Below are 20,948 nucleotides of genomic sequence, written 5' to 3'. Positions count from 1 at the left end.
CCTGCAAAAGGCAGTTGGACTGTCATAGTTGTTTCCTGTAATAGACGGGAAATTTGATTTTGATATCTATATCTGAAAGAATTTTGAAAATCGGATCATAAACACCAAAGATATGGATAAAAATCAAAAAAATATAAAAATAGCCTAAAACCTGATAAAAAGTGGTCTGAACGCCATCGATGTTTTATAGTTAATTGTGCTCCTTAATGATAGGAATGTTGTCAAAAAGTTTCAGCCTTTTATCATTTATAGGAGCTGAGTAAATCCCATTTCCCCCATAGCGTTACGGACTGACTGACTGACTGACTAACGGACAAAGCGAATTATAGAGTAGCTTCGCTACTAAAAACTGATTTTGAGGAGAACCGCTACAAGAAATATATTTGACCCCAAACTTTCTTTTATAATTTGTAAGGACAAAATATTATTTATAGGTTATTGACACATATCGCAAGGGAAAGAAAAGGGAATACATTTAAGCAAAAACATACTAAGTTATGACAATAACAATATACTGTCCATTAAAAAAAGTGGTGACTTGTTTTCCCCCTTGTTTATGACAATTTACTCGTACTAATTCATTTCCCAGCATTTTGATATTTGATGTTACTTAATAATACCTATTAAACAGCTAAGTAACTGACATAGGACTTGCATATCTAGCAAGGAGATTGATATAAACATAATTTGTACAAAATGAATATAAAAAAACCTTTTTGTGATTTACATCTTACATCCGCCTAAGATCAGAGAGATAAATATTTGCCGTTTTATTTGGACTAAAAGTGCATTATTAAGAGTTCGCTCACCCCCAATGTAATGTAATATATAATAATAATAAGGAAAGCAGAAATTGTCATTTTTACTGCACTGTGCTCTTACACCGCCAAAATGCAATTCTCACCCTCTCCAACCCCACCCCCCACCCCCACCTCATACAAAAGGTGAATGACCTATCAGAAAAATACATTCTCGATGCATTTTAACGTGTAATACTAATACCGACTTTTTGACATAGATTTTTTAATTATTAAATTAATAACCAATACATGAAAATGTAAAAATGAATCATATTTTAATGTAAAAACTGCAATAAATATGTAAATATCTATAAAGCATAAGCCATGATAATAATCTAAAAGAGGAGGGATTTATCATGAGGGAGAAAAAGGAGGCTTGGGGGAGGTTGGTTGAGTTCTAATAAAAAGGGAAAGGTATACTTATCATTGCAGTTTTGTGAACAACAGCTATTACCCCACTCCCTTTAATTTCCCTTCCCCTTGCATTTCCTCTCAATTTTCTCCCTATTAGTTCATTGGCCGTTGTAGTAAGAAAAGTAATTTAGTGTTTACCATTCACTTGCCGTTAAACGTTATATTACCAGTTAGTTATTAATTTATACTTGACATGTTTTTGATAAAATAATCTAATTTATTATACTCAATGCCTTAACATAAAAAAGCGCATACTTACAGAAACAGCTGATTTTAAATTGCGCATTTTCTCGCCACCACATACAGACCCAACAATCAGCTGATTTAAAATTCAAGTTTGTTGTCAGTTGCCACTGTGTAATTTTATAAATTAAGTTATTCTGATTTAAAAAGACATCTAAAATGAGGTAATAATGGAGATTGAGAGCAATTTAAATACTGCACATAGGTAATTTTTTTCATTTCTATATTTTATAACATATTTTTCTCTTTCTGTGTTGATAAAGGTTACGACATGATATTATATATATTAGATAATTTATGCATTAAAAAAAACAGCTTGTTACGATAATGATTATTTAATGAAAAAGTTGGAGGGAAAAGTACTAAAAAGTATTTTCTTTCAAAGTTTTTTTTTAAACTTAAAATCTTTTTTTTTATAGATTATCTCGACAAGCTGAAAAATTTATAAAACGAGGAAAATATCAAGAAGCCATCGAAGCACATCAGCAAATCGTTAAATATTTAAAGTAAGTTCTTTTTTTCATGACAAATCTAGCTTTTAAAGTTTATACTTTTACATTTGTGGAAACTATTAGCTAAAGTTTTTATCAAAAAACGAAATAAAAACATAGGTTGTTTTAAATAACACTATCCTTCTATTTTTATTTTTTTAAGATTAAATTAATTCATCTTCAACCACCTTATTAAATCCTGTAAAATTGAACTACATTTGTTGAAAAATCTAAATATAGAATTATCAAAAAATATTATTCTTTTTTAGACTTTCTTTATCTGAGTGTGAAGACCCGAAAGTAAAAATCAGCCTAGAACTACAGTTAGAGCACCACAGCAAACAAAAAGAAGTTATTAATCTCAAGGAGGCGAGGATAGATAAACTGACAAAAAATTTAAAAAATCTTCAGCTAAGAATGGAGACTGCTGCTCAACAAGAGAAAGATTCTTTACAGGTTAGAAAATAAGTTAATTATAATACTGGTAAATTAGGTTAATGCAGGTATAGAAAGCGAGAGGACAATCCAAAATTAAATACAAAAAAAGCTACCCCCCCCCCCCCCCCCATGTAGATTAAAATTATAAACTAAAAAGATTTATACTGCATACCAACACAATAGGTTTTTATGTCTAGAAATAGCAGAAGTGTATTGAATTCGTCCATTGTCTTCTCCCTCTCTGGATTGATAGAAGTTTTTGTTTTATTGATCAACAAACTAATGTTTATTAGGTAGTTTCAAATGACATTTTTTCTCTTTTATGTACCTAGTATTTATTTAATTGAACTAATCCAGATTTGTATGTATTTTAAAGGACTCAATCTACAGAACATTTCAAGAAACAGAATCTTTGTTGGAACATTTAAAGCTTGGGACAGAAAATGAGAAACCAGTTCACGAAAACAAGGAAGCTCCAACGAGTAGCAGCCCAACTGGGGCTAAAATGCCAAAGGTAAATAAAAGTTTAAATTTTCAACTTGTCAAAATTCGTTAAAAATTGGCAAGGAGTATTATTCAATTTGAAGAATATTTTTATGTTTCCATCCCCGAAAAAGACTTATCTATATTAAAAGATTCTCTTCATTACTATGTAAATTATCAGTAATAAAATAAATAAGTAATACAAAATTAAGGGGGGGGGGGGGGGGGGAGTTTTGACACATTTGCGTAAACAGGGAGCATAGGCTTTATCTTTGGACTGAGAGGATAGGTTATTAGGGATAAAATCATTCTTATATGATGAATTTTCCCAAGTTTTAAGATTTTTTGGATAGGCCTCCAGGTTCCGGAGCTCCAGGCCTCCAGGTCCTCTCTGTACAGGTAAAAATGAAAAAAAAATTTTTTTTTGAAGAGTTAGAAGTCAACTTATGAAACAAAATTTGCATTTTTTTCTTAAAATATGTGAATAACATTCAAAAATATGCATATTTTGTTTCATAGGTTGACTTCTAACTCTTAAAAAAAAATTTATTTTTTTAATTTTTACCTGTACAGAGAGGACCTGGAGGACTGGAGCTCCGGAACCTGGAGGCCTATCCAAAAAATCTTAAAACTTGGGAAAATTCATCATATAAGAATGATTTTATCCCTAATAACCTATCCTCTCAGTCCAAAGATAAAGCCTATGCTCCCTGTTTACGCAAATGTGTCAAAACTTCCCCCCCCCCCCTTATATTAATTCGCATAAATTGAAAAGTCATATTTCAACATGAATAATAATGTTTTAGTTGGACAATTTGAAATAAACAAAATTAAATTTATTTTTAGGGTGAGCAAATGATCATAGAAGAGCTTCAAACTGCTAACAAACATTTACGAGGCATGGTTGAAACCATGTTTCTTGAGCTAGAAACATACAAGAAGGAAAACAATGATCTAAAGGCCAGAATAGCTGAGCTAGAAGCAGAAAGGACCGCCTGGAAAGCGGCTCCAATCACTCCAGTTTCTGTCCTGCTGGATGGAGCTCTCAATGATTCAGGACAATTACCTCCATTAGCCCCGTTGGAAATGCCACATTATGATTTTAGTATTCATGAGAAACAATAACTTTAAAATGTAACCAAGGGGTAAGAATTTCATCGAAAAAAAAATAGCTTGTCTGCAATTATTCTATGTGTTCAAATGATTTTAAAAAGACAAAAATGTTTTACAATGAGATATATCAAATGATACAAATAAACATATTTTTTCAGTCAATTTAGACAACTAAAGATAAAAATATTTCCCCTGTTTTGGCTAATTATAATTGTAACCGGTGAAAAACATATTAAACTTTCAAATTACGATTTTTATAAGTAAATGTTGTGTGATAATTTGTATAAAAAACCTACAAAGCTTTTTTTTCTTTAGACCTGGTGAATTAAAATTGTTATATTTCAGAGTAGAAGTGAATATGTATGAAAATGGATGAATGGGAATGACTGGGAAAGCATAGATATGCTAGACGTTTGTGTGATGTATGAAATTAGACAGGTAAAATTAAAAATAATCTTTTTCAAATCGTGCCGATATAGCCTTTTCACATATTTTGACAACAAATAAAAGCAAGAAAACATTTTTTTAAAACAACGGCCCTGAATGTCAAATGTTTTTTCAGTATTATTATTTAATTTTTTCCTCATTTAGAATAATGCATTTAAATACAATTTACAAGTTACCAAAAATATTCTTTTTTTTGTTTGCTAGTTAAATCAAAGGAATTATGATCTAAATAAAGGATTATTTAAAAATTCATTTTTTTTCAGACTGACCGATTTAACTGCTGAATATAAACTGACCCCTGGACTATGGCGACCACAGAACCACACAAAAAAACTAGCTGAAACAGACAAATAAAAAACTTGATGAAGTACAAATTTATATACCAGCAGTTAATGATAAATGTGAACATTTGAGTGTGTGATTGATATTGTAAAAGTTGAACTCAATCAATGCTAAATTTTTGGCCCATGTACCAACTAACATTGGTAATTGTGCATATAAATAAAGTATTGAGAAATAGATCAACGGCAGAACATAACCAGTGAGAATTCAATAGCTCTAAACCCTGTGAACTTTTAAATTATAAAAATGACAAATCTCATAGTTATAATGACAAAAACAACCAACCAAAATCTAAATGTAATAGCCCTAACATTATCATGTATTTTTTTTTTGTAAACGCTGAGTTGTTAATACCAGCGGTAAGAGGATGAATTCCCCGGTGAAATAAGGAATTAACTCGTAGTCAAATCACAAGTCAATTTTAAATGTGTGTATGAAAGGATTTTTTTTTCTTATATAAATAAAAGATGATTTTTTTGCTTTAAATATCTTTTTATAGGCCCTTCAAGATGATGATTTTGCATAGCGTTTAATTTTTTGGCAGAATTTTCTTTTTCAAATATAGCATTTTTCTGTGCTTTGTATGCATGATAAATAAATGTTCTTTAATTTTTCTTGAATAAATGTTTTTCTTTTCTTTTAATTTTTACTTTTGTTGTTGTTTGATATTTCAGAAAAGGGCATATAGATAAGTTTCAAAATCAAATTATTCTTGACCAACAAAATTAGCAAAACATTAAAAAACAATGTAAGAAGCCACATTAATTAGGCATTATAGAGAAGTTTTGCCTTGATTAATGTACTTACCACGTAAAACTTCTTGATCAACACAGAAAGGAATTCTTCTAAGGTCTAATGAGTAGTCTCGGTTTAGCTGTCCATCCCAAAAATACCTAAAATTACATTAAACTTAATAAAAACTATAACGTTTTCTATAAAACTCAGATGAAAACATTCCATAAAAGCGAAGATCAACAAATAAGACGGCAAACTTACATTTGTGGAGCGAGAATACTATGTGTTTGTGTATTATATACTAGAGGCTACTATCGCAAGAGGCCTTTGGGAGCATTTGGGGGAGGGGAGTCGATAAGATAATTCTAAAATGACCATATAAAATCAATAGTGATACCGTTGTAGACGGTATTTTATAATCAATTGTGTACTGTCAACAAAGATGCCAAATATATTTAAAAACAAGAAAAACAATATTCTTAAGTAGCGAAGCTAAAAAAACATAGATGGGTATCCGGCAAAAAAACATTAAACTAAAAAATCCCGAAACTTTGTAAGAGTTATAACGTGAAAATCTAGGAATCGATCTAGCACCTCAGCAAATCTTAATGAAACTTTGTGATGATATGTAAATTGTAGGCTTATTTGATCCCTAAAAATATCAGCTGTCTATTTAAAATAGAAGTAAAGAAAATCATGAAAACCTAAAAATATAGGAATCAGACTAGCACCCCAACCAAAAAGCAAATCTTGATAAAACAATGCAGAAAATGAAAGTATTCAATCCCTGAAAATTTCAGCCGTCTATGTTGAATAGGAGTTGAGATAATCATGAAAATTTAAAAATGTAGCAATCGATCTTGGACGTTGCCGTTCCTGCAACTGGCAGAAATACAGTGGATGTGATTTTGTCAAAATAGTTTGTCTGGATGTAAATTCGACAGTAATTTGCCATATATCGTAATCCATAAAAATTTCAGCTCTCTATCTTTTATAGGAGCCGAGAAAATCACGTTTCCCCTATTCTGTCTCAGACGGAAGGACAGATGGACATTTCGAATTATAGAGTAGCTTCGCTACTAATAATGCGACAATTTTATTGAAGAATGGTTGCATTGTATGCAAAATATTTTTCCAAATAAAAAACCTTTATAGTGTAAAACATACCTTAGAATATGTCCATCTTTAGTTGAAATCATTAATTCATCTCTAATTGTAACTATGTCTGTGATCCCACCAGGTACCATAATCTGACAAAAAAAAAGATAATGACACACCTAATATATACTTTATTTGTGACTAGGTCTACAATTATATCAGCTACCAACATAGTCCGTTTCAGTTTTCCATAAAATGAAAGCTTTAAAATAACATAGGCTCTTTTAAAATGATTCCATTTGGATTTTATAGCAATAGTCCGCAAGTTAATCAGAACACTTGACATAATAACAAGGATGACAACATCCATAAGTAGCAAAGCACAAATATTCGTGAATGGAACTGACCGTCATTGGCGTTTTCTTAAAATGACCGGAAATTTAATTTTAATATCTTCAACAGAAAAAATTTTGGAAATCGGACCAAAAACACTAAAGATATGGGGGAAAATGTAAAAAATATAAAAATAGCCAAAAACCTGCAATAAGGCAATCTGGCCGTCATTGTTGATTTCTTCAAACGACAGGAAATTTAATTTGAATATCTTTAACTGAAAAATTTTTGAAAATCGGACCAAAAACACCAAAGATATGTAAGAAAATGTTAAAAATATAAAAATAGCCAAAAACCAGCAAAAAGACGGTCTGACAGTCATTGTTGTTTTCTTCAAACGACGGAAAATTAAATTTTGATATCTTTAACTGAAAATTTTTTGTAAATCTGATCATAAACGCAAAAGATATGGGGGAAAATGTGGAAAATAAAAAAATAGCCTAAAATCTGCTAAAAAAGCTGCCCGACCGCCATTGATGTTTTATAGTTAATTGTGCTCCTTAATAATGGGAATGTTGTCAAAAAATTTCAGCATTCTATCTTTTATAGAAGCTGAGTAAATCCCATTTCCCCCATAGCGTTACGGACTGACGGACGGACGGACAGATAAAGTGAATTATATAGTAGCTTCGCTACTAAATTTGACAACAATTCATAAAAGGTTGCGTGATTTCATAGTTATACGCAAATAGGTAAGTACCTTTAGAATAACATTACTTAGATCAAATAAATTACTTCCAAAGAATATCTAAAATCTTTAAAACGGGTTTTGTTTTAAGGAAAATAAAAAGTGTATAATGTTGCTTAGTCTTACAAGGGTTGTCATTCAGCTATAGAAATCAATGAGTTGACCCAGGGAGGAATGGAGGGGACAATGGATCGAATATTCAATATTTTAGGGTCTCAAACCTTGGGGACCAGCTTAAAGTGTTCGTGAAGTATTTAGACTAAATTTGGGGACTTTGGGGACTTGCGCATAATTGCCGCGGAATTTGTTATGAATACAGCAGACAAAAATAAAAAACAAACAATTAACACATTATCTAGCAGACAAAACATTTATATAGTATAAAAATATTTCGGCTGGTTCTAACAAATATTTTTTTCCTCATGAAAATGTCATTTCATGTCTAGAAACTGTGTACAGTGATATTTGTGTAATAAACAATCTTAGAACCCTTCGTTTTATCCTAAATTTTGTTGGAAGATAATAATAATAAGGAGAAGGGATACAGACGTTGAAAAGAGCGATTTTTCTTGTGAAAAATTACAGAATGTTTACTCCATTGTGATATACTGGTAACCAAATTGATAAGTAAATGTTTTTTTTCTTAGAACCCTTTAATCATTTTGAGTTTCCTATTTTTAATAACCATAAACACTTTACAAATTTCTGGATATTTTCAGGATAAATCTAGTTTTCATGGTAATTCAGGGAAAACTCTTAAATGGAATTAATTGCCCATTGTCCCCTCCCTTCCTCCTGGAGTTGACCAGCATAGCATCTTACCTCGAAAGCCTCTGAAAAGATGAGTGGGGGAACATTTTCTTTAAAATAAAGTTCAGCACTTTCTCTCTTGAGTGCGGGGTTACTTGAATCTACCAGTTCATACAGAGTTTTCACCTAAAATTAATTTATTTTATCAAACATAAATATTAACAGCAAAATAATACTTTATTTTAGTAAAGTTCATCATTTAGGGTGGTGGTGCCCTTCCCAAAATAGTTATAAACCTTTATAGGACCTATGAGAAACTACCCTGTAAAGGAGAACAATAAGAGTTCAGCGGTTAGCGAGATCCTTCAATACAGACAGACAGACATCCTGTTTGTGTATTATAAGGATTAATAAGTTGTTGTGAATACTGACCTCCGTAAAAACTACAATATTGTAGAAAATGAGATGACCGCCGGCTGTAGCGACAGCTATCATTGAGCTGTCTGACCGCCAAACTAAACATCTGTTCTCTCCCAGCTCTGAAACAGAGTCCGCACTCCGCCGATGACATATTATGGGGATACAGGGCTGAACAAAGTACAAATATTGTTAAGTTATAGTTCCATATCCACACTTGTAAAACGAGTATTTTTCATACAAAAAAAAGAAGATATTTTTGTTGTTAAAAGCTTTTTCCTAAATATATGAATAATATAATAATCATTAAACGTCAAAGTCTCTTGTTTATCTAACTCGACTTAACAGAAGCCCAGTCTATACACAAAAACTATGATATCAAAGATTGAAAGAGATTAACTAAATTGTTATCTTTATTGTTTCAATATAACCTACCCATGGTAAACTGACCTACATCTAATTCATGACAAATATAAGTATTATAAAATTGTAATGTCAGTCAGGCTCAAACCCTAGAGATCTATTAAACGACAAAAATAAAACTTCTTGTATTATCAATACACGAAGTCAACCATAATAAAAAAGCAGCATACCTTGTTATACCAAATAATTAGAGAATCAGTTGTCAAAACTGCAATAAAAATTCTGTCTCTGTTACAAGAAATTCTGACAGGTACCCCAGAATTCTCCTGAACAAAAAGAACTTCTATATATATAACAATTCATGTTTATCAGTAAAGAAAAAATCTAGTATATTTCACAGCATCCCTTTACAAGAATTTACCCTTTCCTGAATACTAGGGATTTTCCCCCGGCTGTAAAAATATCTTATTCCACCCCCCCCCCTCCCTAGTTTTTTCCCCTAGGAGGTAAAAAAAAATATTTTTAGTACTCTTTATTTTTTCATTTTTATCCCCTCAGGGGTGTATATTCTGCACAAGATTCATTTTTTCCCCTGCTTCAATTTTTTTTTCCCTCTTAGTTTTTTTCCAGCAAGGGGATAAAATAGAAAAATAATTTCAGGACTCTTTATTTTGTTCATATTATGCCCCCTTCCACATATTTTTTAGTTTCTTTCACCAAAGAGGGGAGAATAGAAAAAAAATGCTTTCAGTCCTCTTAATTTTTACATTTTTTTCCCCTCAACCACATATTTTTTATTTTTTTACCCCCCCCCCCCCTTCAGCCAGGTCAAATTTGCAGAATATTATATACACCCCTGTATCCCTTTCCACATATTTTTCACCTGAGACAGAAAAAAAAACATTCAAAATAATTTTGATTTATCTTATTTCAATACATTTTTACTCTTAATATTTCTAGATAAATACGCTCACCTGAGGAAGTTTAATGGCCTTAGGCCAGCCTATACAGTAATACATCTATAAAAAAAATCTCGTTAGATATTGCTTAGTAATGGAATTACAAATTTTGTTCAGCATGGAACGACACTCGTTGTGTGACTACCCCTTAGTTGTTCTTATTCTTATATCATATTACTACATACTAAAATCACAAAAATCTGAATAAATTTTAGGCCCAAATGTCATAATCCAGACCAGTTAAGTAATAAATAAACATTAGTCCAGAATAAGAATCCTTCAATATTACACCATATGGGGTAGTTTCCTTTAAGGTATGAGTTCTAAGACCGAAGAGCGCTAAAATTTTGCCTTAAGGCAACTGCCATGTCAAAGGGATAGTTTCACGAAATGCATTTGAACTTAATTTAGTGAACCGCATATTTTATCCTGGTTAAATGGTTAAACTACATTTAGATGGCATATATTTGAAAATTTTTTAATTTTTTACCACGAAGTTTTTAAAATATCAAGACTTGAAAATCGTCTTTTTAAATTGCATACAGGGGTGTATATTCTGCATAAGATTTATTTTTTTTCCCCGGCTACAAATTTTTTTATTTTTTTTCCCCCCCTAGTTTTTTCTCTCCAAGTAGGGGGGAAAATGAAAAAATATTTAAAGAACTCTATATTTTATTTATTTTATCCCTTATACCACACATTTTTTTAGTTTTTTTCTCCAAGGAGGGGGGGAAATGGAAAAAATGTTTTCAGTTTTCTTAATTTTTACATTTTTTTTCCCTCCAACCACTTATTTTTTATTTTTTTTCCCCCCCCCTTAGCCGGGGATCCCATGCAGAATATACACCCCTGATTGCATATATCACAAAAATACAATTTTCAGGTCTTGATATTTTAAAAACTACGTGGTAGAAAATTGAATTCATATCAAATATATGCTATTTAAATGTAGTTTACCCCATTAACTAAGAAAAAATATGCGGTTCACTTAAGTACTTTCAAATGCATTTCGTGAAACTACCCCTTTTAAAATTTTAGAGTTTTATAGAAACGTATAGCTTTACAGCAAAATCCATGCAAAATATGTCCCTTTTGACCTAAAATCGAAACTTAATGGTAAATGTTTCGACATCGCCCTCCCTAAAAATATCTTCATCAAATAGAAAATCGGCTGAAACAAACCTTTTAATAATATCTATTATATAGCTACAATAACATTTTCGAACAGTAAAATCTTTTACATTTTAACATCTGAAAATAATGACTTTTTAAATTTTTCACAATAACAGTTTCACACTACTCTAGGACTAATAATATTTAATATTTCATTTTTCATTCAAACAAGCAATTTGAATGAATATATATATGCTAATAATTACATTTCAATGACAGGTTTGATTATGACTTGACTATTGTATTGACTATTTAAGTTAAGTATAATATCTATTTCTGAATTAGTTAATGTTTAGTTTTACTCAATTTTTTTGGTGTCTAGGAAGGATGTAACATAAATTACCTATGGAGTTTTTAGTTACGTTTCTGTAAACAAAAATTAAAACTAATGCGAGACTTAGGTTCAGTATTCATATAATCCCAATAAGAGGATTATTTAATCATAATGATTTTTAAAAACAGTTTGATTTTCAGTTATAAATTTTAAAAGTTAAACTAATTTTAAACTTAGACAATACCTAATCAAACCTTAAAGACAAAATGTGTATATAGAATAAGGGTAAAATATTAAGTTTTAATTAACAATTAAAATTACATTTTAAACTCATGAAGATGTAGAACATGCATATTACATATGGTTCAATGATGTCTTGTGTTGCTGTAAAAATATATTCCCATAATCAAACTCTAAATTTTATTTTATGTTAATTACCTTTCTGGTATATTATCAAGTTGAAATTATCGAATTTTTTATAAAAATTGAGAAAATGTTTACTAAATGTTTGTATGGGAATTTTTTTTACTGTGTGTGGATATAGCTTGGATATTAATATATTTTTTTAACATTTAATGCAGTTTGTTTCTTCCATCAATTCTCCTTACTTAGTCTTCAAATGGATTTAGTTAGCCATTCCGTTGTACTAAAACAAATACAGCAATCAGATAAATACAATTGCAGAAAACAAATTAATAAATAGATGCTTTGTAAGGTTTGTGAAAAATGATAACATACAATTTGGGTATGCTTCTAATGGATTTATTTTATTTTAGAGTCATGGGTATGAAATCTAAAGACAAACTTTTGCCTCCACTATAAGCAATATACATTTATTTCAATTAATGTATGTGTACTGTGTAGACACGGTGTTTAGACTTAAGTAGTCATGGAGTACAATTAAACACTTCTGAATAGCCACATGGGCCAGCTAAGCTCCACGTTTAATTACAGGTGTCCTAAATTAAGTCACCCGTAATGAATGTTGCTCTAATAAACCAAATATTTTTTAAAGGTCAATTCAATTGACATCTCTTTCTCTTTCTAGTGTGTTATGTCTGTTCTTGAAGAAATAGAAAGTTACCTGTTTGCACTGTCTCAATGCCTCATTAAATCCCTCGCACAGGGTAATGTCAGGTTGTGTCTGGGCGCACTGCACAAAGTTCTTAATTTCCCAAGCACAGGGTCCTATAATATTATTATTTTATGTAAATACTAAAGGCTACGTCCAATAACAATTTAAAGAGATGTATGCACGAACAAGAGCAAGTTATGTTAAGCACCTTCTAGCAGTGATGTAGAGCATTTTTTAGGTTGACATACTTGTGTTGTATAGGACTAAATAATTGAAAAAAAATTCAGGTCTACCATGGTCTTGGCAAAAAAATTTAACATTCTTTAATTGCTTTGACACAAAAGTATAAATTTTCAATGAAAAATGTATATATATTCATCAATAAAATGCTTGTCGAAATATCTTAGAATACGTTGCACTTGTTTCGTACTTGGTCCCCATTTAGCTTTCTCTGTTAAAAAACGTAATGGTACAATACTTAGAATATCAAGTCACGCTTAAAAAGAAGCCATTTATTTGCTTAATTCTTATAAAAAAACACAAACACGACTGATAAGAATAACAGAACTTTCAGTGTTTAACCCGTTCTTTGGGTAACTTAAAACATTTCTTGAGAAACAACTAGCAGCTGAGCCTCTAGCATGAAGGTGCTGTGTATTGGAAAAGAAATTGGGGGGGGGGGGGGGGGAGGGTAGCCTAAAATTCCAAAAATCTAAGAGCGTAAAACGACCAACTACTAATTGATGATAACCTACAAGCAAAAAACCATACGAAATCTACAATAAAACATTCAGCTATCCTTAAAATAATTCCTAACTTTGTTGAACTTTTTCTAACCTTACCAAGAATCATTAAACCAACAAGCGTGTTACTGTTTAGGGGTTTGTATGCATAGATAGTTTTACTCACCGTTATCTTGCTGCATGGATTGTTGCTGTCCATAGCCGCCATATTGTTGAGGAGGAGCAGCTGCAGCGGGGGCTGGAGCAGCTTCCTGGCTGCTACCACCTCCACTCATCATGCCAGTGATGGCGTGGCCAGCAACATGACCGACTGCTGAACCTACGGCAACACCACCTGCGGTAGCAGCCATCTATTATAAATTAAGTTACTTTAGTCCTAATACATATGAAACTATAAACTATAAATTTAACTTGAAAGTTAGATTAACTTATTATGTTGTTATTACATTTAATGTAATTGGACATACATGGTAAAAATACCCTAAATACTTCTAAACTTTATTTAAAGTAACGTCCCTGTTTGAAAAGGCTGGGCTGTTGGGGAGCAGCCTGAGCCATCATGGGAGCTGCTGGGGGAGCGTGCGCAGGCACGTGACTAGCAGCTGGAGGTGCTGGGGGAGGAGCGGCACGTGGAGGAGGAGCCGCATAGCGGGGTGCAGGAGCGCGGGCAGGAGGAGATGCGGCACGTCCTCGTCTGGGCATTTTTCTGGTTTGTTTTGTTAGTCTAGACTCTGAAAGTATTATTAAACGTAAACGACACTTCTTCTATCAAGAGATTATACCATAGGATTGAAGATACAAAGCAATGCAAGTTTATATCACAGCCGGATGAAAAGATGAAAGTTGAGGCAATCAATTTCAACCTTTATCAAATTCTGCCAGCTTTGGTATCAAACATTATAGTAACAAAATATTAAATAATAATATGATCATACAAGGAAGATAAACTGAAACAATAAGCATAATTTATTTTCCCTTCTTGATATCTTTCAAATCATAACCAGTATCTGTAACATTCAACATGAGGGCGTCTCCGCTCAGGTACACTCTGTTCTGGCTCTGAGAAATAACGGCGGATATTTTAGTTGAGGCATTCAACTTTCTCAGCTTCAGATAACCAGGATCTCTTGTAATAGCTTCGCCCAGCATAGTAGCGGCAGCGGCTTCTCCCTCAGCTTGCACAATCTTCTGCTGCCTCTCCTGCTTCGCTTTCTCCACAGTGTAGGCGGCCCTCTGTGCCTCCTGCTGGGCAATCTGCTTTGCCTCGACGGCAGCTGTGTATTCCTTGCCGAAGCTAAGCTCTGTTAGGGACACGTCGTCCAAGATAATGTTGAAGTCGCGAGCGCGATCAATCAGATTTTTTCTTACCAGCATAGAGACCTAAAAATACATCAATCAGATTGAGGCGTGTTTTATAAAGTATAGTGTTTAATTCAACCAAGCTCATCGATACCCTTGCTGTGAACGTAGTTTTAATGTTCATAAAACAAAAATAAAGGAGTTCATTTACGTGCAATGTAAGATTGAAAGAAGGTTAGTTACAATGCCATTGTATTTAATAAGGAAAGATCCTTCATATTTTACAAGATCCCTTAAGAAAATTACATGAATCCTGTGTTAATGTATAATACATTGTATATGTGATAAAACTAACCTGTTGACGCTGAGTAATAAGTTGGCTGGCATTGAACTTAGCTACAACAGCCTTTAGCACCTCGTTACAGATGGAAGGAAGAACCTTCTCATCAAAATCACTTCCCAATTCTCTGTGAAGATCGGGAAGATTGGCAGCGTCTGGTCGAGACAATACTCTGAAACAGATACAATTTACATGATATTGATTTTTCACTATTTCCGCTTCAGAAACATAAGCATATAGGAAATTGAATAATTCAACTATATTTCAACTGTGCTGCCTTTACCCTATTCTGCATATAAAATTTTAGCCAGGAAGGTATATATCAAGGCCTGTTAAATAAACCCTTTTACTCTAAAATCTACTAGCAAAGTTTTAGATATGAAATATTTGAGAAAAACGCTTATTTGAATAGAATAGCACTTACCTGAGTGAAATATTAACCATCTGAAGGTCCTTGCTTCCAGTTGGGGAGGTGATCTTTCTGGGGCGAGCACGGATGTCATAAACAATGGGGTACTGAAAAAGTATAATAATAAAGTGTATACAAACTTAAAAAGAACTAAAAAAATATTTGTTTGTCATATGATTATTACCTAGTAACTTTTCCGTTTAACAATTTTTTTAATTCACCACGATTTATTTGTTTTACTATTTTAAAAGGTCTTTTTAATTCAAAATAAAATACTATATTTTTAAGTAATTGAATTGACTTGAAATATAATAAGATAAAAACAAAATAAAAATAAAAAGTGAAAACTAGACTAGACGTGAGGAGTAATCTCACGACGGACAAAAAATATGATTAAATCACCAAACACTTATGTAGGTACTTTATAACAATTTTGCATATACTGGTTAAACTTATCTTCAAATGAAATAGCCACGAGAGAGATTATTTAGTTCTTTGACACGTATATTAACTTTTTTGTCTTATGTGGATATTATTGACCTTGTTATTATACTGTAATTCATGAATCATGATCAATTTTACTGCTTGTTTGTGATTATTTATGTCCTGTATATATGTATGTCTATTTTTATACTATGTGTGCCTTCCCTCCTTAATTAAACTATGTGATGCCTATCATACCTGGAACCATGGGATTCTGAAATGAAGACCCTCAGTGAGCGAGTAGTCCTGGATACCTCCGATTCTGTTGAACATGATAGCTCTGTGACCACCCTCCACTGTGAACATGCTCTGTTGGATACCGTAAGCACCGGCGAGAGCTACACCAACAACCTAAACACAAAAACTTTTATACCAAAATAGAGACCTTACACGTACCTGGTCCTGCTTTATATATTTTGGATATACAGGTAGACTGATGTTGAAAAAAAGGGGGGGGGGGGGTAAAATGTGGTGACTCGTGCCACGACATACCAGCAATTTTATTTTGGGTGCTACTCCCTTAGTTTTAGAGATAATTGGATAAAATCTTTTGGGCTGGGTCAGTAATTACCCCAACTAGAGGTATCTTTCAAAAAAAACGGCGGCGGGACCGCCGCCATTCAAAAATTTTTCCCCTTACAAGCAGCCCTGCGGGGGGACTTAGTCATTTTTTTCAAATTCTCGTATATCAAGGTATATCTTAAATACAGTACTTCTCCTGGTCCTGCTTTATATATTTTGGATATACAGGTAGACTGATGTTGAAAAAAAAGGGGGGGGGTAAAATGTGGTGACTCGTGCCACGACATACCAGCAATTTTATTTTGGGTGCTACTCCCTTAGTTTTAGAGATAATTGGATAAAATCTTTTGGGCTGGGTCAGTAATTACCCCAACTAGAGGTATCTTTCAAAAAAAAACGGCGGCGGGACCGCCGCTCCCGCCGCCCGCCGCCGTTTTCCGCCGCCACCAAAAAAAATTTTTTTTTGCATTTCTCGCCGAATTAGGCAATTTGGAATCATTTGAGACCATGTTATTTTTTTCAAAAATTTTTCCCCTTACAAGCAGCCCTGCGGGGGGACTTAGTCATTTTTTTCAAATTCTCGTATATCAAGGTATATCTTAAATACAGTACTTCTCCTGTGATTTTGAAGATATTGAAACAAAATTTTTTTTAGGTTGGTAAGTAAAAAATATTTGAATTAAGAAAACGGCGGCGGGACCGCCGCTCCCGCCGTCCGCCGCCGTTTTCCGCCGCCAACAAAAAAAAATTTTTTTTTGCATTTCTCGCCGAATTAGGCAATTTGGAATCATTTGAGACCATGTTATTTTTTTCAAAAATTTTTCCCCTTACAAGCATTTTTTTGCATTTCTCGCAAATATTTATTACTGACCCATCAAAAAAGATTTTGTTCCAATATCTTCAAAAGCACAGGAGAAGTACTGAATTTAAGATATACCTTGATATACGAGAATTTGAAAAAAATTACTAAGTCCCCCCGCAGGGCTGCTTGTAAGGGGAAAAATTTTTGAAAAAAATAACATGGTCTCAAATGATTCCAAATTGCCTAATTCGGCGAGAAATGCAAAAAAAAAAATTTTTTTGTTGGCGGCGTAAAACGGCGGCGGACGGCGGAGCGGCGGTCCCGCCGCCGTTTTCTTAATTCAAATATTTTTTACTTACCAACCTAAAAAAAATTTTGTTTCAATATCTTCAAAATCACAGGAGAAGTACTGTATTTAAGATATACCTTGATATACGAGAATTTGAAAAAAATGACTAAGTTCCCCCGCAGGGCTGCTTGTAAGGGGAAAAATTTTTGAAAAAAATAACATGGTCTCAAATGATTCCAAATTGCCTAATTCGGCGAGAAATGCAAAAAAAAAATTTTTGGTGGCGGCGGAAAACGGCGGCGGGCGGCGGGAGCGGCGGTCCCGCCGCCGTTTTTTTTGAAAGATACCTCTAGTTGGGGTAATTACTGACCCAGCCCAAAAGATTTTATCCAATTATCTCTAAAACTAAGGGAGTAGCACCCAAAATAAAATTGCTGGTATGTCGTGGCACGAGTCACCACATTTTACCCCACCCCCTTTGACTTAAGATATCCAAGACTTCAACAAATGTTACAAAGGTTGTTAAAATTTTTAAAACGTATACTAACTGTAAATAAATCTTAATGACAGACATAATTTATGTAAAAGTGGATATATTTACTAATAATATAAAGCATAATTAAAAATCAATTTTAATATTTTAATGAAAGAAATATTATTCAGATGATATATATTACCTTTGCAAGGGGTCCAAGACCCTTGGGGGCTTTGCCCATTCTTCCAGCCAAATCATTCAACTTGTCTGCCATTTTATGTTTTTGGTATTTTCTGGTAAAAAAGATAGTTTCAAACACCTCAAGGAACTGTATAAAAGATATAACGTTTTGATTACTGTGATTAATATATACATACATGCTAAAGGTGTTCAAAATCCATAAATATATAAATAATAAATATACTTATTCTATAGTCAAATCTAAAATAACCTGTCAAGGGGCATCTATAACTGGCGTATGTATAACATCATCAACCTAACTTTCATAACAAATCTTTACAGACCTAGTTAATTTTCAAGACTTGTATAGAAAATACGAAAACTTTAATTGTAAAATGATTAAGCTATAACAGTTCAAAAGATTTAAATGATGAAATATCCAAAAACCTTATGATAATAATTTCACATATAACATAATTCAAATTCACAATTATAACATTTACATAAATTTATTCTATAAACTTTCTTCTAACATATAATAGTAATATTTTGGGCACTGCAGCAGACTTGAATGAGAGAGGGGGTGATGATGAATATATACTAATCCTACGCGGCATTGCGCAATCAAATTCGGAAATGACGTCAAAATTATTTCGCTGCGTAGAATTATAAGGAAATAACCATCGGTGATTTTTTCATCATATAAGGATAGTGACGCCTAGAAAATTTCTTTAAAATGTTGCCTGTACACAAAAATTTATTTATTAAATGATGCATTTTAAAGCTTGCTTTTTCATAATTAGCTTTAAAGGTTTGCCAAGACTAAACTAAGAAATCTTCTTCTATATATTTTTGAGCTTATTTTCCGATTTCTAACAATTAAAGGGTATGAGAAACTAATATGGTTCTTGTAAGATCTATTTAGAAGCTTTATTCCGTTATATTTCTATGATGATGTGATGTACCAATGTGCGCATGCGGGCATCAATGAAAAAATTCAAATTGAAGCATTATTAGGTTAATTCGATTATTTTAGGTTAGGTTAGATTAGGTGCAACTAACTTATTAAAAATTAAGTTTCATAGATGCGCGTATGCCGCATAACTTCTCATATAGTTAATCACATCATCATAGAAATAAAACGGAACAGCTTTAGCCTAATACAATAACATTAACCACATTGTAATCCTATATGTAAATATAAAAAAAATGCTTTTAAATGCTGCTTATATTAACTCCTTCTAAATCACTGTTAGGTTAGAAATTAGCTACTGAAACACTTTAACAGCTACATTTTACCATTAACTTACAGGTTTGTTTGGAATTTTTAAAATTCTTTTTGTTAAATCTAAATATGATAACAAATATGTAAACTATATAAATTTAGCATAATAAACCCAATTTTTTTCTGGCTGACTGTTCTTCAAATACTGTTATGTGCTCAATCCAGATAAGACCGATTTTTCAATTATGATGTAGCATGGTCCACTTATAGAAGCTTGGCCAGGAATGGGATGAATGACAAAGAAGGTGATTGTCAAGTTTTATTAAACTCATAAAAGCGGTTAACAAACCTGAAAAAAATATACAGAATAAATCAAAATTCTTAGGTACTTATCAAAATCCAAAAAATCATCTAGGCTTTATAAAGAAATTATTTGCTCATTAAAAAAAGTCTGGGGTTTAGAAAAATCTAATTAAAATATCTGGCTCAATAGTTATTTCTTTTTGTTTTATCATTTTTTCAATAAAAAAAACATATTTATTTTCACTAAAAAATATCTCTCAGTTTCACCACACTGAAACACACAATTACTTATTTTGAGTGGGTTAAAATAAATCACATTTACCTTTTAGTAGTATTCATGTAGCACCCATTCACATTACCAGTTCTATGCACCTAGAGACATCATGTCCCTTGAAAAGATATCTATCCTTTTCTCCACAAATTCAAAACAAAAACTGCCTTGCCCCATGCAGACGCAGGGCTAGAACAAAATGCCACGATTCCTTTTTCCTCCCTCCCCATACCTCTGATGCCAGGGGCAATGGAGACAGAAAAACAATGTTGTCTTTACATCATTACTCACTAAACCTTAAACATTATTCAAAATGCACCATTAAAGGGTATGGGAAGCTAATATCATTCTTGTAGCATCCATGTAGAAGCTTTAGCTTAATACAATAACATTGACCACTTCCATTTTTGTAATCCTATATGTTTTTTTTTATAGAAAAATTAATAGATTTTATTTTTAGCACCAATATTCCTATAAAAATATGGTGCTTAAGGAAGCGTTGTTTAACAAATAATTTTCTTAATTTAGGATGAAAATTAAAAATCGAGGTTATAGAAACTGTACAGCAATATAACGGCTATTTAATAGGGCAATTTCTATTCAGTTTCCTTTATTATATAAATAGGAGATAGATTTTTTAATATTTTTACATTGGTTAAAGACTTATGGTGCTAAATCACGTTTTTTAAAACATAATTTTCTCATTTTAGGGAAGAAAAATATAAAAAAAAATTACAGACCCTACACATGATATAAATGTCTACAGATTTATGAATCTATTATAAATTTTAGCATAACAGGGATATATTTTATATAAAAAAAAATTTGAACCTAAAAAAAATATAGTGAATACATTTGACATTATATTAGATATTTCTTCATGATTATAACAGTAATCATATTTTTTTTAA

The 20,948-nt window shown here is 32.2% G+C and overlaps 4 protein-coding genes across 9 annotated transcripts in view; 1 reads left to right on the top strand and 3 right to left on the bottom strand.

Moving 5' to 3' along the window:
- Rich (Guanine nucleotide exchange factor subunit Rich) overlaps window positions 1–11,429 on the bottom strand; it is a 41,534-nt gene extending 30,105 nt beyond the window's left edge. For all 5 annotated transcript variants that reach the window (XR_013882648.1, XR_013882649.1, XM_080172688.1 and 2 more), the window contains exons 1-7: window positions 11,357–11,429; window positions 10,190–10,234; window positions 9,446–9,541; window positions 8,868–9,023; window positions 8,508–8,621; window positions 6,674–6,756; window positions 5,579–5,664 (exon numbers count right to left, since the gene is read on the bottom strand). Coding sequence is in view for 3 of the 5 variants with exons in the window: in XM_080172688.1 (XP_080028814.1) it covers window positions 5,579–5,664; window positions 6,674–6,756; window positions 8,508–8,621; window positions 8,868–9,023; window positions 9,446–9,541; window positions 10,190–10,234 (580 nt within the window). In the remaining 2 variants the exon portion in view is untranslated. The remainder of the gene's footprint in view (window positions 1–5,578; window positions 5,665–6,673; window positions 6,757–8,507; window positions 8,622–8,867; window positions 9,024–9,445; window positions 9,542–10,189; window positions 10,235–11,356) is intronic.
- On the top strand, window positions 1,310–5,414 carry LOC145328844 (nuclear receptor-binding factor 2). Its single transcript, XM_080172754.1, has 6 exons — window positions 1,310–1,662; window positions 1,877–1,963; window positions 2,218–2,404; window positions 2,763–2,900; window positions 3,716–4,420; window positions 4,693–5,414. The coding sequence occupies exons 1-5, from the start codon at window positions 1,628–1,630 to the stop codon at window positions 3,992–3,994; spliced, it is 726 nt and encodes a 241-aa protein (XP_080028880.1). The 5' UTR covers window positions 1,310–1,627; the 3' UTR covers window positions 3,995–4,420; window positions 4,693–5,414.
- Window positions 11,425–14,153, bottom strand: Chchd2 (Coiled-coil-helix-coiled-coil-helix domain containing 2). Of its 2 annotated transcripts, XR_013882661.1 has the most exons (5): window positions 13,958–14,153; window positions 13,606–13,791; window positions 12,706–12,809; window positions 12,151–12,267; window positions 11,425–12,005 (listed from the first exon to the last, which is right to left on the bottom strand). XR_013882661.1 is itself a non-coding variant. In XM_080172765.1 (4 exons), the coding sequence occupies exons 1-4, from the start codon at window positions 14,139–14,141 to the stop codon at window positions 12,247–12,249; spliced, it is 495 nt and encodes a 164-aa protein (XP_080028891.1). In that variant the 5' UTR covers window positions 14,142–14,153; the 3' UTR covers window positions 12,094–12,246. The 2 variants fall into 2 exon arrangements, 1 of the variants encoding a protein (XP_080028891.1); XM_080172765.1 differs by lacking the exon at window positions 11,425–12,005 and having other exon boundaries at window positions 12,094–12,267.
- A 16-nt stretch (window positions 14,154–14,169) lies between these two features.
- On the bottom strand, window positions 14,170–18,834 carry Phb2 (prohibitin 2). Its single transcript, XM_080172727.1, has 5 exons — window positions 18,261–18,834; window positions 16,169–16,321; window positions 15,503–15,594; window positions 15,094–15,250; window positions 14,170–14,819 (listed from the first exon to the last, which is right to left on the bottom strand). Exons 1-5 carry the CDS (start codon window positions 18,435–18,437, stop codon window positions 14,406–14,408), a joined length of 993 nt encoding a protein of 330 aa, XP_080028853.1. The 5' UTR covers window positions 18,438–18,834; the 3' UTR covers window positions 14,170–14,405.
- Window positions 18,835–20,948: the final 2,114 nt, after the last annotated feature.

The sequence above is a fragment of the Acartia tonsa genome, chromosome 1 (assembly GCF_053477335.1).
Source record: "Acartia tonsa isolate MP-2025a chromosome 1, ASM5347733v1, whole genome shotgun sequence".
Taxonomy (NCBI): Eukaryota; Metazoa; Arthropoda; class Copepoda; order Calanoida; family Acartiidae; genus Acartia; species Acartia tonsa.
This window is presented reverse-complemented; position numbering and strand designations above follow the sequence as displayed.